At 39.5% G+C, this 19,939-nt stretch overlaps 1 protein-coding gene across 1 annotated transcript in view; it reads right to left on the bottom strand.

Annotated features, from left to right (window-relative positions):
• The window catches only part of aff2 (AF4/FMR2 family, member 2), a 153,453-nt gene that overhangs the window by 72,536 nt on the left and 60,978 nt on the right, over positions 1–19,939 (bottom strand). The window contains exon 5 of the mRNA XM_044204347.1: positions 1,334–1,378. Within this exon, the coding sequence (XP_044060282.1) occupies positions 1,334–1,378 (45 nt within the window). The remainder of the gene's footprint in view (positions 1–1,333; positions 1,379–19,939) is intronic.

Below are 19,939 nucleotides of genomic sequence, written 5' to 3' on the forward strand. Positions count from 1 at the left end.
CACATACCACTAGAGGTAAATGAGAAACTATTTTTTTGTAATATGGATGAACTAACCCTTTAAACGTAGTCTTGTTTTCTTTTGTTTAGAGGGCATGTCTGAGGAGTCCTGACATAGAAAATAATAGACGGAAGAAGAGGATGTTTCGCCTATATTCAATCTTGGGATTGCTAAATATCTATCTTTATTGTTTGGATACTTGTTTATGACTAGTTACCATGCCATGTATTAGCATGGATACATTTATCTATAAGAGACAAAGGTGGTTTCTTGTATCATGAGGTTGTCTAAATACTTGAAAAGTCTTTTAAAGGTTTGAAGGATGACTGTTTGAAGTCATTTTCATGCAGCTTTACTTCCGTACACAATATCTCTGATTCACACTGTTACCTTGAATTGTGAAAACATCCAAAACAACAATGTTTCTGTGACAACCGACTTGTAGCTGTGCCGTCACAGAAAGGGAAAAATGAACCGCAGGCCTCTGCTCTGATTCACCTCACCTCACATTTTGAACTCCTTGATCTTTCCACTTGACACGGCTAAAAACCACAGACTGTATTCAACAGTGTACCAATATTATTGACAAAGGCTTTTCATGCAGCTCACAGCACACTATCTGTCACACAGCCTGTTGGCCAGCATATTGATTTGTGAAAGGAAGAGAGAGGTGAATGACAGGGGGCAGAGAAGAATGAAGAGAGGAAGACAGACAGGGAGGGAAGAGCACAGTGAGTGATATGACAAAGGAGAGAGAGGAGATAGAGGAGATACAGAGAGGAAGAAAGAAAGAAAGATTTGGCTTGACATCAAGCAGTCAGAGAAGGTCCTTGTCTTTATAGCTGCAAATCTTCTGACTGGCGAGAAGATTTGTGGGAATACATTTCTGTTTTGACATCACTCTGAAGGAACACAGTAACAAAACAAAGACAGGAGAGGACAGGAGGGGAAAGAGGGGAAAAATTGTGTTGCTTGATGTGGTTTTGATGACATGCAGATAGGAAAAAAGGAGGACAGAGAGAAAGAGAGATGAAAGGAGGGTAAAGGAGAGGAGAAAATTGTGGAAAAGATTTCTGCATGAAGTCATCCTAGAGAAACAAAAACTTGTATAATCATTGACCTGAGCCAACATATCTCCTTCTTTTCCCTCCCACTGCCTTTTATTCCCTCTGTTCCTCTTTTCCTCTCCCTGTCCTTTCTTCCTTAAAACCAGACTCTCGGGAGAGAGGGAGAGACGAAGGTCTTTGTGAGCAAACAGAAAACAGCTGACAATCAGTGCAATTATTCTGTGTGTGTGGTTGTGTGTGTGTGTGTGTGTACCCAAGCAACATACCCGCAAAATCTCTTCAACACAGCTGGAGTCATTTGGTAGGCTGACCTGGAGAAAACAAAGAAGAGAGAGAAAGAGAGACTGACTTCAACACTATTCATAGCACCATTACATTACATGTGAAACAGCAGAAAACAGACAGTTATAAGCAATGAAAAAGTAAAGCAGATTCATCCACACTATTATTATTATTATCATTATTATTCCTATTATTATTATTTTATTAATATTAATATTACGACTACCATTACATTATTATTATTTTAAAATTCTAGGTGGAATTTGCATTGTGCTTCCCTCCCCCCCTTCTCTCTCTTTGCCTGTCCCCGGCCCTTCTCTCCCCTCCCTGTCTCAGCGGCGGATGGCCGCCCACCCTGAGTCTGGTTCTGTCTAAGGTTTCTGCCTCTTAAAGGAAGTTTTTCCTTGCCACTGTCGCCAAGTACTTGCTCATGGTGGGATTTGTTGGGTCTCAGTGCAATGAGATAACTTCTGGTATGAATTGGCACTATATAAATAAATAAAACTGAAAAAATTGAACCAGTCATAACTGACCACTCGCTACGCCCTACTCGTCATTTCAGGTAATGTTGTTGGAGTGTAAACTTAAAGAGCAGGACACATCCGCTAACGTTAGCTTAAACTCTGATTAACACAGAGGCGTAGTACCATACAGTGAATGTGCTATTGTGAGTGGGACTTTACTCGGCGGAGGGGTTTAGTCAATATCAAAACATTCATCAATTTCAAAACATTCATTTAAAATTGTCTAATTACTTCTTATGTTGTAAATCTATATTAACACCTTCAAGTCCAAACATTTGTTCATTTTGGTTGTCTTTGTGTGATTTATAAATACTGGCTTGTGCATGTGGGCAGAGAGGAGTAATGGAGGGACATTTAGAAAGCTGAGATATTTCAGTTTTCAAATTCAAAAAAGCCATAAAATGCCTGTGGTTTGGCCTGTGTCGTGTTAACCACAGGGCCATTTCAGCTTGACAATTCATGGGACTGACTGGAGTTTAATTTAAGGAGAAAGAAACAGGCTGTTTGAGCTTAGACATATGCAACTACTCTGACTGAATTTACCAGTTCAGTGGCTGCACACTGCTAATCTGTGTTAACATGTGCCTTTGTCAATAAAGTCTTTCCTATTGAACAGGAGTGATCTGGACTGAAGACTATAGTGACATTACACCAGATGCCTGAGCTGTCAGTTCAGACAGGTGTGTAGCTCTTAACAACACAATTTAAAATGGTCATGAAAGGTGAAACCAAAATAAAATAATAATGTCAAACAAAACTCAACCGTCAAATAAGACATTCAACCAAAAGTAAAAAAGAAATCTTTCTAGCTGGAAGTCTTTGCTTTGTCAGTTCAGCCAAAGTGCATATTTGCTGCTAATGCAAACTACAGAGTTGTTCTTCTATTTATTCAAAACAAACCGTTATTGCAGCTGCTGGAAACACGACTTTGTTAGCTAAAACCTACAAGACACATGAATAAATGTCCATTGCCAAATTATCGCTTCCAAAAAGTAATTGAAAGCAAAATAAAGTTATTCACTGCGCCAGATCTTGGCTTAGATCAACTCAACAAACAGGCTCATTAAAGAAGAAGAAAGAGACTGAGGAACAGCTGGAGGAAAGGAGAAAGACTGAAAGACTTTGAGAGCATTTCACTGTAGAACGCACGTCTAACATATTACAGCACCATAACCTCTGTCACACACCATTATCAATAGCACCAACATGAACAGAGGAACAATTTAGTAACCATGATGAGGAGGATGACATCAGCTTCAGCCTTAAATTACTGACCGTTAAAACAACAAAACAATAAAAGTAATTCTAGCTGGTGTGTGTGTGTGAGTGTGTGTGTGTGTGGTAGAGTCAAAACTGCTTGAGCTCAACAACAAAACATCCTTCTGAATGTTTTCTAGACATGAGCTGTGCTTTCACATGAGCTCATTACTTTACATCAACATTATGATAATTAGACAGTGAGTCAGGAAACCATAGTGGGAGGATGAAGACGTGTGCTTTCCAATGAAAGATTTGAGGTTACTTTCAACCAAAACTTAAAAATCTTGACAAAATAAAACAGATGTGCTACATTTATATTGTGTAAAAAATAAATCAACCAAACCAATCTACAGCACAACACATATTGGCCACGTGGCGGAGCATCACATCATTTGACAAGTGTCAGTTGACTGGCTCTATCACACACCGAACCCATTATACAGACAAAGAAAATAAAGTCACGGTACAGTAGCCGATTTTGGAAGAAAATGTGTTTAAAATGTCTGCTTTTATATTGAGATTAAGAGTTGACGCACGTCAGCGTTGGGAAATAGGACGTAGTCAAGACACTGCCGGTGCCGGCTTACATAGAAAACAGTGGGTGTGGGTGATTTGATGCAAGTCATACACTGTTGGTGTGTTTTACCCTTGAATCTGCAATAATTGATTTTCAGGCCACTTGGGGGCAGCGTAACAAGCTGTAAACACAACATTGACATATTATCAGTATTGTTGATATGGCTCTCCACCAACTCCTGAGAGAAATATCTGCCTCTTTAGCTAACTTTGTTGTGTACAGTGGGTTTATTGGAGCTTTTTTTTTGTTGAAAACAGCTGCCTGTTGCAGCTGGAAATGAGGCTAATTAGAACAGTGAGAGTGAACCAAAACAGTAAAGTTGAGGGCTATAACACCAAAATAATCACCTGAAAGACACTAAATCGCTCTGTAGAGCTGAATGAACTGCAGAGATGGGTGATAATTCTCTGTGGGTTTACTTTGCTTTTCATGATCAGTGTTGTAGGACTTGCTCTAATAGCGCCTGAATTGTATGCTAATGAATTTATTTTGTTATAAATATTGCTTGCTATTTGCCTGAATTGTCAATTATAAATCCTACATTTTAAATTGTAAATTGTTATTTAGTGATCAAGGTGTCACCCATTAAATTGACTGATATATTGATTTAAAAATATACTACATACAATTTAATAAAAACACCTGAGAAGTGGGCCCTTTGTGCAATATAAGACACTTCCTGTGTCATCTTCCTAATAGTGTCACACTATAAAGTGCCATATTTGATGGATGCAAACAAGAAAATTTAAATGTGATTTCCCACTTTGGTATAAAAACACAGCTGACCAAAAATGGAAACACTCATATGATTTCAGGCTCACTGAGTCTGTCTATTTCTGTCTCTATCCATCCGTCTATACATCTGTCTCTCCCTGCCTCACTTTAACCATCCCTGTCCATCATGGTTGTGTTTAGTTCACTGGACCATAATGCTGATACTACCAGGGTTTGCTGTTTGATTCCTGTTTGCATTATGGACCTCTAAACCAGATGGCACACTGTTTGTATTGTAATAAACATCGCACCATTTAGTCATTTCAAAGATAGAAGTCTATTCTGAGCTCAGTGAATAGAAACTGGCTTTAATGGATTTTAATAAACATGTGACTCTTACATGTACTGTGTGTGTGTGTGTGTGTGTGTTTCATGCACACTAACCCATGGGGACTTGTGAAATTGAGGTCCCCATGGGTAGAGACTGCTTTTTGAGGGTTAAGACTTGGTTTTCGGGTACAGGTTACAATCAGGTTGAAGTAAGGGATAAGGTTAGGCATTTAGTTGTTATGGTTAAGGTTAGGGTAAAGGGCTAGGGAAAGCTTTATGTCAATGACTGTCCCCCACGGGGGTTGTGAAACAATGTGTGTGTGTGTGCATGCGTGTACGTGTGTGTCTCCCTAATTGATCTTACTGTGAGATCACGGTTAATGTCAAGGACTAAGAGATGGAGGGAAAAATAAGAGAAATGAAGGATGAGTGAGAGCTGGAGACGGAGTCTGCAGGAGGAGAGAGGACAAAATTCAGAGAGAAAATAGATACCAAAGAAAAATGAGAGAGAGAAAGAGAGGGGGGGTATAGCCGAGGCAATTACTGAAGCAGAAATCCTTTCTCTCTGAAATAGCTGCTCAGATAGATAGACGTCTACACACATGAACACACCAACTCTCTCTCACACACACACACCATGTGGATATACAGGAACAAACAAAAGCTTAAAGAGACAGTTCACCACAAAATCAAAAATACATATTTTTCCTCTTACCTGTAGTGCTATTTATCCATCTAGATTGTTTTGGTTTGAGTTGAAGTCATGATAATCAGATTTGTTGTGAGCAGTTTCATGTAGAAGCTATTTTCTTTCTACCGATAGTTCCTACATGAAACTGCTCACAACAAATCTGTGGATTATCTTGAGTAACCGGTTCATGATTTTTGGAAAGAGACATTGCTGTTGAGTTTTTCAAATGTATTTGTTTGGTACTTTGAGCACCACAAGCCGAGTGCCATATAGTCCTATTATATTCAAAAAAGGCAGGCATCTCTATGGCTGATATCTCCAAAACTCAGCAACTCACACCAAAACAATCCATTTGGATAAATAGCACTACAGTCACACACATAGTGCTGCAACTAACTTACGTTCATTATTGATTAATATGCTGGTTATTTTCTCAGAGATGAGACATCAGAAATCAGAAACATCAGAAAAGAGTGAAAAATCCCCATCTCATTTCCCAGAACCCACGGTGGTGTTATGAGATTGCTTGTTTTGTCTCACCAACAGTCCAAAACTCGAAAACATTTCAGTTGGACAAATATAAGCAGCAAATTCTCACAATTGAGAAGCTGAAACAAGGGAATATTTGGCATTTTTGCTTGAAAAATTACATAAACCATTAGTCAAATACAAAAATAATAGCTGGTTATTTTTCTGTAGATCGACTTATTGTCTGAAAGCCGGGCCTCTGCAGTAAGGACTCAGCCTTGATACACGCTGGTGAGCTACTGGGGTGCCCCAGGATCGTTTTCTTAACAGTTTGATCAGCAGATGGATTTAACAGCAGTTTGAGTTTTGAATTCATGCTAAAATCACATATCTGCTATCATAAAATTATGTGGTTGTTCCATTTTGCTTTCAAACCGAACCAAACAGGGAAACACACCTGAGTTCATTTGAATGGAACCAAAAAGATTTGGTGTAGAAAATGCAACTGTGCACACAGAAATATTTGACTTTTGGTTTAATTCTGCTTTACATAAGACTGCACTGTAGTTGTTTTTCTTGAGACAATAAATATATTTGCAATACCTCTGATTTACACATACAGTGAAGAGCAGACAGCAATCTGATTGACTGATCATTTGCATTGTAATGACTGTGTTGAGATAAGCATCAATAGCCTGTAAAATATTGGTAAACAGACCAAATATGATGATGAGTAGTTGAATAGCGATAATTGCCAGTCTCTGAAAAAAGGCTTGGTTTATTCTCAGATGTCCCACATATGACATAAATTATGGCCTGACTCCGTTCTGATTGGCTGAATGAGTGCTTATTACATCAATTTGTCATATTAGCGAGAAGCCAGTTAACACTCCACAAGCAGCCGCCTATAAAATTGCATAACAAACATGTTTAATGTGATTCCAGTCAGATGATTTCCTTTTACATAACGGTGTCTTTTCATGTTTCAAATCCAGTGTCTTGTTTCTCTTGTACTGGAATTAAAAATAATTTAAATCAGTAATCAGGTAATTATAGTAATGTGTCTGAGACTGAAGAAACGGGTCCTCTCTCCGTGTGTGTGTGTGTGTGTGTGCGCGTGAGAGAGAGATGAATGACTCAGTGAAAGCATGTGGGAAGACAAAATATGAATTAATAAAAACACCACAAGACATACAGTCTATTCATATCTACAATAACATAGAGATATTAACATTTGACTTGGAGATTGGCAGACAGAAAAGATGAAAGAGAGAAAAGAAGAGATACAAAGAGAATGAGAGAGGATAATGAGCAAAGAAACAGAAATATATACAAAGACAAAGTCAAACAGAATCAAATCTTGAGCCTGATGAATATAAACACCTTCTCCTGCACCGTCCTCTGAGAGCTGTTAACTCATTCTATCCTATTTCTGTTTGATTTTAGAACCATTTTCTCTGGATATTTTCTCAGGAAAATGAGGAAGAGGCTTACTTTGTTAGCTAAATTACTATGATTATTAGTAACTGAACTTCATCTTTTAACACGGCCGTCCTCGACACCAGAGAGACCAAAATGTGCCTCAGAGGAAAACTGTTGCTTTGCTGTCATGAAAAATGTCAAAGTCAAATGAAAACTGCCAATCATCCAGTTGGCGTGATTGAAGTTTTGAGCCGTATGCAGTTCAGACTGAGGTCCAACAGGGTTTGGAAAATCTTCAAGGATTTTTTGTCCACAGGCTTCTCGTTTATTCAGTTTCATCTGCTCCTTTTATCATCCATATTTCAGCTGTTTACAGAGCTGGAGTGACCGCCATCACTGGGATTACCAGCATGCTAGATAGATCACAAGCACTGCCCTCAGAGGAGTCTGTTTGTGTGTGTGTGTGTGCGAGCGTGTGTGTTGGTTCAACAGCTGCTGTGTGTGATTCACTGTGTACACTGATATGTGGGCATGTTTGTGTCTGAGTCAGTCTGCCTAATAATCTAAAGATCGTTGAGTACATATAAAAGTAGGTCTATCACCCCATGTGCCCTCTTTACACACTTTCATTGACTTCACCTCTCAAATGTAAAGTCAGCTGGATTTCTGGCCTTTACTGTGAGTTCCGTGGTCTCCCATAAACGACATCTTCTATCTTTTAATTTGCTGCAAAAGAAACCTTTGTTGCTGTCACTAAAGTGGTTGTCACTGTCATAGTACTGTAGACATTACTCTAACATTGATGATGTGTAGGACGCAATTTTTCTAATCTCTCTCACTCACTCCATCCATCACTCTCCCCGACTAGCTCAGTCACACCCGCTGGTGGTTGAATGGCACTGTGTATTTTGTTGGCAGTGTTGGTGATGGTCATAGTTGTGCGTGTCTGTTCGCTGCTGTGTCTGATGTCGTGCTATAGACAGTATAGTTGTATGGAAAATACTGAGCATAGAGATGGGCAAAAATGGAAAAGGATTTTGCTCCAGAGGTGGTTTGAGAAGTTTCTATTGTACTTCTACTTATCACTATTGCAATACATTGCAACCAACATAACCAACATAAATTTAAGCTGCTGTTGTAACTTATAACAGCCACTTTTCTAGCCTGCAAGGGGAGTGTTTGATACTAAAAAGTTGAGCCTGAACAATACTAGATCTTCAATGTTTGATCAATTGGCCCAGATTTGTATTTTAAATTTTTTTTAAATTAAGATTCTTTTTGCCAAGAGTTTCTCAAATTTAGGCATTACATAGAGGCACAAAGAATAAACAATAAACTTTATTTTTAAAGAGAAAATCCAGTCACGGTCGGGATTCAACACAAGTGAAACTTTCAACCAGATAGAGCAGTGAAACACTGTTTCTCAGGCGTTTGCCAAAATGTATTAGAATTTTCTGACTACATAAATGCCTAAAAGAGAATATTTCAAAGTCATGTTTTCAGAGCTGAAATATTACATTTCTCATGTGAATGTCTGAAAATTAAATATGCCTTTTTAATGTAAGTTTTGATCGCGTTAAATGTCCAAAAATATTGTGTGATGTGTTTATCTCTAGTGAAATGGTGTTTCAAAGTGTGAGCCTGTTACAGGGTCCTGGTATTGTGTATGCTTGCTACTTTTACTTTTATTCATTCTACTGATTTGAGTTGTAGGTTTCCTTGATGCACATCCATCATGGTGTTCATGATTTCCTTCCTCTGTTGCTGTCTTCTAAACTAACTGTTTCCTATCAGCCGAGACTATAAAATCCCAGAGTTGCCACTCTAGCATAAGTGACAGGCAAGGTTACATTATACTTCTGTACACATGCATACACATGTACCAGTTTTCCCTCTCTTCATCTCTTTCTCTCTCTTTTCATTTGTTTCTCTCTTGCTCACTCACTGTCCTCTCAGTCCCCCTTTTCTCTTCCATCTCTCCCTCCATTTCTCTACCTCTCTTTCTCCATCTCATTCTCCCCACACCAAGCTGTGGAGAGGCAGATAAGGAGTTGATTTACCATCCAATTAAATGTCGTCATTGAAACATTGCTTCAAAAAAGCCTGTCGTTTTCACCCTGCGCTAATTGGTCTTCCTCTAGTAGCATGTGCATGTGTTAGGATGTGTGTGAGTGCTTTTGTGTGTGCGTGTGTGTGTGTGTGTGCATTTGTCTTTTTGTGTGTATCTAATGCTTTACTTAGGACCAGCAGATTCAGATTGTGGTTGCTCCCCACTTTAAAAGAGGGTCATTATAAGTTCAAACTAAGTTGTATGTGTGGATGTTTTTGTCTCTTCTGGCAGAGTATGGTGCTTCACATTCTTTCTTTTCCTTTCTAAACATTCAACCATCCCACTGAGCCAAGTTATAAATTTTGATTTTAAACCAATTTCAAAGCTCCACTAATTAATTTTTTTAATATTAACATTGACTCGTCAAACCCACAGAGAGTTATCAGCCAACCCTGCAGCTCTTTAGAGGCTAAAACGCTAGCTTTTAGTCTTTTTTTTTTTCTAGACTTTTTTTTACTCATTGTTTTACTCATGCACATTTACTACACTATATGTTAGTCTTGCCTGTCACATAAACCGTGTTTCACCGGAAGCAGGCAGCTGTTGTCAGTCAGCTTCAGAGCTACCTGCTCAGTACCGAATGGCGGAAAGACAGAGTTAGCAGCTAGCTGGTGAAGAGAGTCAAGCACCTAGCTAATCGCTAAAAAGGCAAAGGTTATATTTGTCAGGTGTTAGCGACCAAAGCAGAGCTAAAAGGAGGGTGAATATTGAACTTACATTTGTCGGTGATATCTCAGGGCAGCCAAGCCTGTTTTCTAACCAGAGTATTTGATATTCACTCACACACACACACACACACACACACACACACACACACACACACACACACACAAAGTATAACAGTCTACTTTTCCCCATCACTTTCTTTCTCTGGCACATATGCACACCATGCACACACACTGAAAAGAGTTTTTATAGAATTTTATTAAATCCACGGGAAAGTGGTCTCTAAACTCATTTATCAAACATTTAACACTGACTTAGCCATTAAAGGGGGCGAGAGAGGGATAGAAGAGAATAGATTGAAGAAGAGGAGCTATGATCAATGCCAGTGGACCATATAATTGCACCAGGAGTGGTTTAGTTGAAAACATTAGCCTTGTTTTCTGATGGATCACATCCTGGAGCCAGCCAGCCAAGCTAAACGCTTCAATCTGTATTAGTACGACCCAGAGTCATCTGTCTAAAGGAGCTGTGCCTCTAAAATTAGCAAAAGTTTTCTACACAATTGATCGGCTGATACATAAAATGCTTTGTTTCCATTATAAGAAAGAATAACTGGTGGTTATTGTTAACTTTCTCAAAGTACTTAAAACTTAGTATTGTCTCTGTTCTTTATTTTATAAGCACAAGTTTAAAACCAATCTTGCAGTTGTAATGTTCAAGCCCATGCTTTTTCGACAGATCTTTTTCTTCTCGATCGATTTGCGAAGAGAGTTATGATTTTTTTTTCACTCACCATCTGTACAGGAACCAAACAGTCACATATGAACTACAGCTCCTCCTCATCTCCTCAGCAACAATAACAATAACTGACACTGACCTTCCACTGAACCATTTTTTCACCTAGTGCAGCATCAAGCGTGCCAAGACGAGAGTTTCCAGGTCACTTTCAACCCATTACAGCATCTTTTCTAGCTGCTCTTCTCTGAAAAATACTGACAAGTGACACCATCCACTTCAAGAACCATTTGTCCCTGCCGTTACGTGGACATGTCACAATAATGTCACAACACAACTGGCTGCTGTGTGTTGTCAGTTCCAAACTTCCCATGTTCAACTCAATGCGCTGCATTGTTACACATGCATATTCTGTTATATCACTGCTGTTGATTTGAGCGTAGCTTTTCTTTTACAAATATGTCTATGATTCATAACTGCTTGACTATCTCTGATTGAGTTAAAGGCCCTGCACTCCCTCACAGTTGTTTTTAATTACTCTGTCTGATTAGACCTATGCTGAGGTTGGGCAAAGCATTGCTGAGAATTATGTGAGCACTATGTCACCAAACTCCACAATATTAATGATGAAGGTGTAATTTCTCCTGCACTAACTAAGGTGCAACAAAACGAACAGGAGAGTGAGAGAGATGTCAATCAAGCACACTTGTGCACGCCCACACAGTCCTGAGAAGAGCTGTAACCAAGCAACAAACTGAAAACACCTGAGTGGGTGGAGCCTAAGAACCACAGTTTTACAAATGTTGACAAACCTTGACGACATAAAGAACTCTGGTCGTTAAATAAATAACAGAAATAGAAATGAAAATGACTTATTTGTGATCCCATCATATCCATGTTAGCTAGTGAATTAGCTTACTTTTTTATGCTAATATGGCTAAAACAGGTCCTGTATCAGAACCCTAAACTTCTTCACTTGAAGCTTTCAAGTTTCCACATCACACTTGTGTAAGTTGCATACTGGACCAGGACTAGTTGTGATGTCACAAGATCATCTTGTACGCACACGTGTTAAACTTTAATGTTAGCTTTGTGAGTCCAATGGGTTAGATGTTGACTGACAGCCAATCAAACTGTTAGCGCTGGAATTTTGCGTATCGGGAACATAAAAAGACAAATCTCTAGACCTCGTCATAATAACTTGAGTTCTTACTTGCCTGTTGTAGTCTGAACTTGTAAGGTCAACTAGATTTAACTAGCTTATGTAGATAATTTACCATGGCTGTAATAAATTTTTCAGTTAGCATAAATTGTGCTTTATAAAAGAAATTTTCTTGTCTTTTTTCAATGTTACTTTGCTAGAAAAACCTTGGTTCCTTGACTCCGCTCAGAAATGTGTATTTCAACCAATGAGAAGTCCTTACGTTACCTACGGGCTAACCGCTGTTTCACTAGCTTCTGCAATGCAATCTCTCACTGGACTATTCCTCTACTACAACTAATAGCTTATAGCATCTACTAAATCCCTCACTAAGCTACGCAATTAATTTGTTAGCATACAAATAACTAAAATGAAGTGAGTCATCGTAACTTGGTTTCTTCCATACCCATGACACCCACTAACTCTACTCTTTTCTAATGTCCTTTTCCACCTTTATGTCCTCTCTGTCTTGTTATTATTACAGACATGTCTGAACTTTCCGTGACTAGCTAAATCAATTTGCCCTCTGGGGTTTATGAGAGAAGGTCTTCATTAAAAGCTGCAAAAATAGAAACACTAAATAAACAACAGGATCCGATCTATACGTCTTTATCTAGACATCTAGAGTGAACCAAAGAAAATACTGTTGAGTAAAGTGATGTTCCAAGACTGGATTTCCAGTAATTTCCGTTATTAAAACTCTCAATGTGATTATGAATGAGGTTTTCTTACTTCTAGAACAGAACCTGGATCTTCCCATTTCACTTCGGCCCTCTATTTCCTGAATAGTTCCGCCTCCAAGAAACTGTTGAAAGATGCATTCACTTTCTTACCAAATAGGCTTGTGTGTTGTTGGATCGCCCATAACAAAGGTGTTCTATTATCTCATGCTGAAAAACTGTCAATGCAACCTATGGTTATAAGTATGATAGAGTAAAGTAATGTTAAGAAAATTTAATTAAATTAAGATGAACAATACTGCTTGAACCACTCATGCAGCAGCATCACTGTGGAGTAACTGCTGTGGATGACATCTATATTATACGACAAGGGGAGGAAGATTCACTACTATGATTAATTGCGAACAGAACACCTCCTACATACACCCCCACACACACTCTATCTCTTTCTCTCTCTCCCTCATACACACACATTCAGTTGCAAAAGAAAACCCCTAAATATACACGACACATACACACATGGCTATATTAATGGAAAGAAAAGGGCTTTATATAGTCACACACCCGCACCTCTGTTTTAATTAGAATAAAAAGTAGAGTGATTGACAGGTGTGTGTGTGTGTGTGTGTGCGTGTGTGTGTACAGAGGCAATATTCAAGCTGAGTATATTTGATTTGTTCTGTTGGCAGGATGTGTTTTGAGTGTGTGCGTGTGTGTGTGTGTTTATGCTTGCCGTGTGTGTGGTCTGTCTGTGTGTGGTTCTCAGCATGACGTCTGTGTACCAACTAAATGAGTGCCTCTTGAGAGGGGGGACGATGGGTGGAAGGTGGAGGGGTCCTCAGCAGTACAATAGGGCATCAAATGTGTGCGTCTGTGCGTGGGTGTGTGTGTGTGTTCCTCTTTACATTTGCATGTTTATCCACGTACATAGTTCCCAGAGGACTGAATAAATCCCTTTTGTCTACAAAATCAATGGCATCATTTCAACCAAATTATTGTTTCTTACACTCATGGGACATTTTATGTAGATTACTACAAACTAAAAAAAACAAACAAACAAAAAAAACCGATAAAACACGGTTTGGGTTTTTGCCTGTAATGGAAACATTAACAGCATGGTAGCTCCCTTCAGCACGCAAAATAGACCATTACATACCTTTTCAAAGTCAAAAACCATTTTCTTTGATGATGCAAATTGTGGAACTTTTGCCACCAGTATCGCTGGAGGTTTTGTCTCTTTGGATATAGTGTATTCACCTTGGAGCGTCTAATCTTTGACAGAAGACAAAGACAAAGCAGCTTGTTTACATCAGGACGTATCAAGTGTTTTATTTAGAGGATAATCCGGCAGTAGAAGAAAAGCTGTTGGTTCATCCGCTTTCTAAAAATATACTCCTCGTTAGCAAGTGGCAAACGAGCAACAAGTTAACACCTGGCTCGTTAGTCGGTAAATAACAAGCCACTTGCTCAACTTGCAAAATTAGCACTAATTGAAATGAACATGTAGAAATGCTTACACATTTTTTTTATATATATATATATATAAACTTTATTTAATCAGGTAGACTCATTGAGATCACTTTTGCAAGAGAGACTTGAGTACAGCAGGAGAAATAGAACAGAGTTGAGACACACAACAAAACACAGGCAGTCACACACAAGTACATACAAACAGCATCAGAAACAGTCACACACATCTCCAGAAATGTTCAAAATTAAAAGTCTAAATGCTCATGAAGCATGCTACGAGTGACACACAAATAGCCAATCATTTAACAGGTGTTGTTCGTGACAGCTACAACGGGAACAAGGTGGAGTGAGTAAGTGAGTGCAGATGGTGAGGAAATTGTTGTTGAAATTAGCTCAGTTAGCTGTGCAGCTGTAACTGGGCGGTTCTAGCACAGGAGCTTTGGACAGAAAGGAGGTTTTCAGGAGCGGTGCACGGGGGACACAGCGGGGAATGAGCTGAGCCGAGCAAGAGGGCAGCCTCCCAGTGAACACCGGGCCGGGACAGACGGAGGCCAGTTTGACCACAGAGAATACAGAGAAGTGCTCCGACCAGGACTCTGACGGCAGGTTCCTCAAATGACTCAGTAGTGTCAGTTAAAGAACAATATCCACCTAAAGTTTGCTAACATTAGCCACCATAAGCTACTGGTCATACCAAACCACACAAGTAGGTTTTGCTACTGTAGAAGCAGCCCCTATGCTAACATAGTAGACCAGTATATTTACTTTAAGAATTTTAGAAAATGAGAACTTGTGACAATTCTAAATAGAAATAGGATCTAAACTTAAATATAATGCGTGTGGCCTACTATCACTCAACAGAGTGTTTGATGGAGAAAATTGTAATTCCTTTATGAAGGGAGGATTTTCAGGGGAGAAGAAATAAAATGAATATTAAGAATAGTCTATACTGTCCCGTGGACAATTTTACTCTCTTCCTCCTCCTCTGTCTCTCTCCACTGTCCGGTAGAAATACCATAAAACGTGTTAAAGAACAAGCTACATCTGCACAGGGTTACCCAGCAGAGACGTCTCAGCACTATCGCAGGTGCCAGTGTTGGCCCTCAGCCCGGACGCTGACAACCACGGAGCTATAATATGAGGTGAGACCTACTGTATGTGACTTCACAGCCAAAAGCACTGCTGCAGTATTTCACACCACGGTGGTGCAGACACACTCACAGGACGACGAAGTGAGCAAGCTTCACACACACAAAAAACACACACTACACACTTTTGTCATTCAAAGCCTAAAAGTTCGATATATGTATCTATTTCTCACTTTGTGAACGTCCCTTTTCCAACTGTGTGCTTTTTTAAATGTTTTCTTTTGTTTATTCCAAACAAACGCGATGTGTCCTGTGCGCTAGGAAATGTGTGATTACTTCAACAGGATAAACTGTAAATGAGCACTTCTCTTTCTTAACCTCCCTCCTAGACTCTTCGTCTGTTGTCTCATCAGTCTGGCCCTGCCATATTTTTTTTTCTCTCTCCTTGTTTTTATCTCCCCCACTTTCCTTTCTTTCCCCTCCCTTCTTCCCTTGCTCCCTTCTTCCTCTCCTCCCTCTCTATGCAGTTTAAGTCTAAATCAGGGGATTTGGGGGTGTTAAGAGCTAAGGTGTAAAACACCGGCTGGTTCTCTGTAAGCTCCTAAGAGGAGAAAATAATCCAACACAAAGTCTTTTTCTCAACAGCAGCTCTCCTCCCCCTTAATCACCCTATTAGCTTCCTCTCCTCTCCTCTCCTCTCCTCTCCTCTCCTCTCCTCTCCTCTCCTCTCCTCAATGGAAAATAAGGGTCAGAGACCAAACTGTTATTATATATAAACTGATGATTTGGTGCCTGGAGTCTAATAATTTATTACATAGACCAAATAACACTGTCTTGTTAGTCATCAGTCACGGTTGTTTGAGTTTGTAAGTGTCTGTTTCTTCCTGTATTAATGTCCATTTAAATCATCAGTGATGCTGCCGGCCGACTAACAATGGCTAGGCATTTGTTCTGATTGCACGATGCCTTATGTTCAATCAAGCAATCACGCTTCATGTTTATTGATACCCGAGCATTTCCATGAATCTCAGGCTTTCATCAGGTTCATCTCTCACTGCCAGGCTCCTTTAATATCAAGGAACAATATACAAAACTGAAAAATGCAAAAAACATTGGCAGAGAAAGACTGAGAGCGCCATTTAATCGTCTATCTTCCATGTAATCTCCCGATGCATTCTCCCATGCAGTCTCCCCTAGAACTTAATAATAAACAGAAAAAGAACAGAAAATGTTGTTTCCTCTCACTTTCCTCCCCGGCCATATCTCTCCTCCCTCTCTCTTCCCCTCTCTGTCTCCGATGCTCTCTTGCCCATCTCTCTCATCTTCCTCCTCTCACTTCTATCCTTCTCCCTCTCTCTCTTTTTTATATTCATAGGATTTTAAAATGTCTGTAATGGCCCTGGTACATCAAAACACTCCTTCTCCCACTGTGTGTGTGTGTGTGTGTGCCCACTCCTGTGTGTGTGTGTTTATTTCCGTGTGTGTGTGTGTGTGATTTGCATATCGTGGCTATGCTCTGATTGGCAAACTGGCAACGCAGAGCCCAGCGGGGCATTTTTTTATTAAAAGGCCCTACCACACACACACACACACACACACACACACACACACACACACACACACACACACAAACACGTACACAAAGTTAGGAGCAGCAACTGGCCTGTATCAGAACCTAATGAATAATACTAAAGAGCTAGCAGTAGGGGTTCTCCGTGTATTGTTCTGTGATGCCAAGAGCAATAAAGAATTTTATTACCATATCTTTATGGGCACCAGACATAAGCTAGTATGGAGTAGTCGGATATTTTATTAGCTGTTCTGACCAGTTTTTTAAGTTGCATATTCATTTTTTATATTTTCCCAGTCAACATGTATAAGCATTAACTAGGATGTTTTATTACCTTAAAATCCGGGGGAATTAATATTATTGCATTTAAACAGTGCAGCATATCACTATTAATCACGTAAAGAAATTTGAATTTGGAAATAATCTGCAATCTTGAGGAATGATCCTACAAAATTACATCCCTCTTTTATTAAATTACATAAAGAATTTCAGTCATATATTACCAAACACTAAGTTCTGTAATGTATTATGTGAAGTAGCCTACAGCCTCATAAGAGCATGACACATGGACTTACTACTGGAACAATATAATATTTGTTGGTTTTTTTTTTTTTAGAGAAGAGGGGGCAATCCACTTTATTTGGCACTGTGTGGGCATATAAAAGAATAAATGTACTTCCAGAACCGGCAGCAGCTCCAGCTAGATCAGAAGAGATAATATAGTGGTATATAATGAACAAAAAGGGCCGGAAAGAAATACTAGAAATGTGGATTTACATTTTCTCAAATTCTAACTTTGTATCCTGACTGTGCAACAAATGAAACAATCACTGCAGTCTCTGGCTGCAGTTAGACACATCACTGCTGCAGCAGGTTTAGCTGTTCACAGGGAGCCTCAGCCCTCAACCAACTATTTACCCAGAAGTAGATTTCATGCAGGTAACAGCTCATGCTAAGAGCAACCACCATTAATATATCAACTAAGGTGGGAGCATAACAGCATCATGTTGTGGCTGTGTCTTGCATAGGGGCCTGTGTGTCAGAATCTAGTTTTAAGAGCTTTATTATTTTAGTTTATATGGTGCACATCCCTAAATGAAGTAGGGTGTAATCAAATTAACACAACTAACACTAACTATTAATTATTATTCCAGCATACAAGTACTGGTTGGATTGGACTTAATGGGGATTTGGAGGCGACAGGATAAAAACACTAAAGTTTTGCCTCAGTGTCCACCAACAGGTTAATCTGGCCATGATCACCTTATCAAATATGATGCGCTGTTGATGAAAATACCATGAAAACAGTATATAAACATGTTATAATTAGCTTGACTTGCTGCAACAATAAAATGCTGCTTACATGTTCAAATCAATAATAATAATTCAGTAATCTAATTTTTAAAATAAGTAAATTTTTCTGCTAATACTTCTGTACTTCTACTTAAGTAACATTTTGAATGCAGGACTTTTACTTACAATTGACTATTTTTACCCTGTGGCATCACTACTTGTACTTAAAAGGATCGGAATACTTATCCTGCTCATAATTCTTTTATTAAAATGTCACAGACTCAGGCTTTAAACTATAAATTAAAGTCTTGACTGTGTGAACCCATGACATCAGGTACATGCTACCGCTGGCACACTAAGCCCCCAAATCACTCCAGCAGACCATGTGGAAGCCGCAGTTAAAGTGCAGGGATTGACTGCTGTGACCCCTGGTCAACGAACACCGGGAGCAGCTGCGTGTCAAGTGCTCGGCCCTGCTCCGGCTTGAACCTCAGACCTCAGATTCACCGGCGTTGCGTGGCTGGAATTGTTTAAATAACAGCAGTTTTATCTGACCGGCCTCTTGAAAAATGTCCAATTCAGATGGTGTGAAGGGGGGATTTACTTAGGAGCGAGATGACAGTACTCTGAGGGGGTGATAATACACACTATCAGCCTCTTATAGTGACAGCAGAGATCAATGATCATTGCTGCTAATCCAGTCAGCAGAGCTTTAATGTTAATCCTCAGGGTAAACAGTTCATCTGAAATCATATTCTGTCTGTTATAAACAGCATCGCTAAATAACTAACTGCTCTGTGGCAACCACAATCATAAAACCACCATACTGTGTGTGTGTCTTTGTGTGTGTGTGTGTGTGTGTACGCGCTCTCTTAGGAAAAAGCAATCTGTGAAATGTAAAGAGAAGTGTAGCGAGATGTACTTTTGACTTTGTCAGCAACGTTTTAGCTGATGCCGACATGCTATTCGCTTTCTTGCTGCTTGTGCGTCGCCCCATAACATGACATAACATCACCACTTTATCTAACACCACACCATTCCCGTGAACTCATTATCACAGAGCACAGCCTTCTCCAGATCATCTCGTAACAAAACCTTTTAGCTGTTCAAATATTGAACTTTAAAACCCACAGAGACTAGCCCGGGCTGCTGCCCTCTCTCCTCTGCGATCTCTCTTATCACAGGGCAGCTATTGCTGTGATGACACCCCAGCAGCACCTTGCTGATGGGAGACCTCCCCTATGCTATTTGGCTAAAGTATATTTCACCCCAAGCACCCTCTTCTCTGCCTTACTGCAGCCACTCAAGAGTAGTTTGATTCATTGGATTGTATTCTTTGTTTCTAGAAGACGATTTTATGATCGTTTTATTATCAGCATAAAAGCTGAATCGTTTCATCTCCCTCTCTCTGCAGAGGCAATTAGACAGCTTTATGAAAATCAAATAAATTAAAGCGTTAAAAAGCTTTCACTGAGTCACAGAGGAGCTTTGAATTCACACGACTGATACAGTATCACTACTCCAAGTTTCTAGAAGAAACATGGTGCCTGTAAATATATAGGTACTGATATAGTGAACAGTGGTGTCATGAGTGTGTATATTCGTGTATGTCTCGGTCGTGAGTTGACAGGCTGCCTGAAGGAAAGAGAGGCCTGATGGGTATTATGCAAATGAAGCCAGCTGTTTGCTGCATTGGCAGACTCCTCATAACTCTCTTCTAGTTCTGCTGGAAGTGAGAAAATATTTTATCCCTGTTTCCCTCATCGCCACATTCTCTCCTTCCTCTTCTTC

Source organism: Siniperca chuatsi, linkage group LG8 (genome assembly GCF_020085105.1).
Source record: "Siniperca chuatsi isolate FFG_IHB_CAS linkage group LG8, ASM2008510v1, whole genome shotgun sequence".
NCBI classification, from domain to species: Eukaryota; Metazoa; Chordata; class Actinopteri; order Centrarchiformes; family Sinipercidae; genus Siniperca; species Siniperca chuatsi.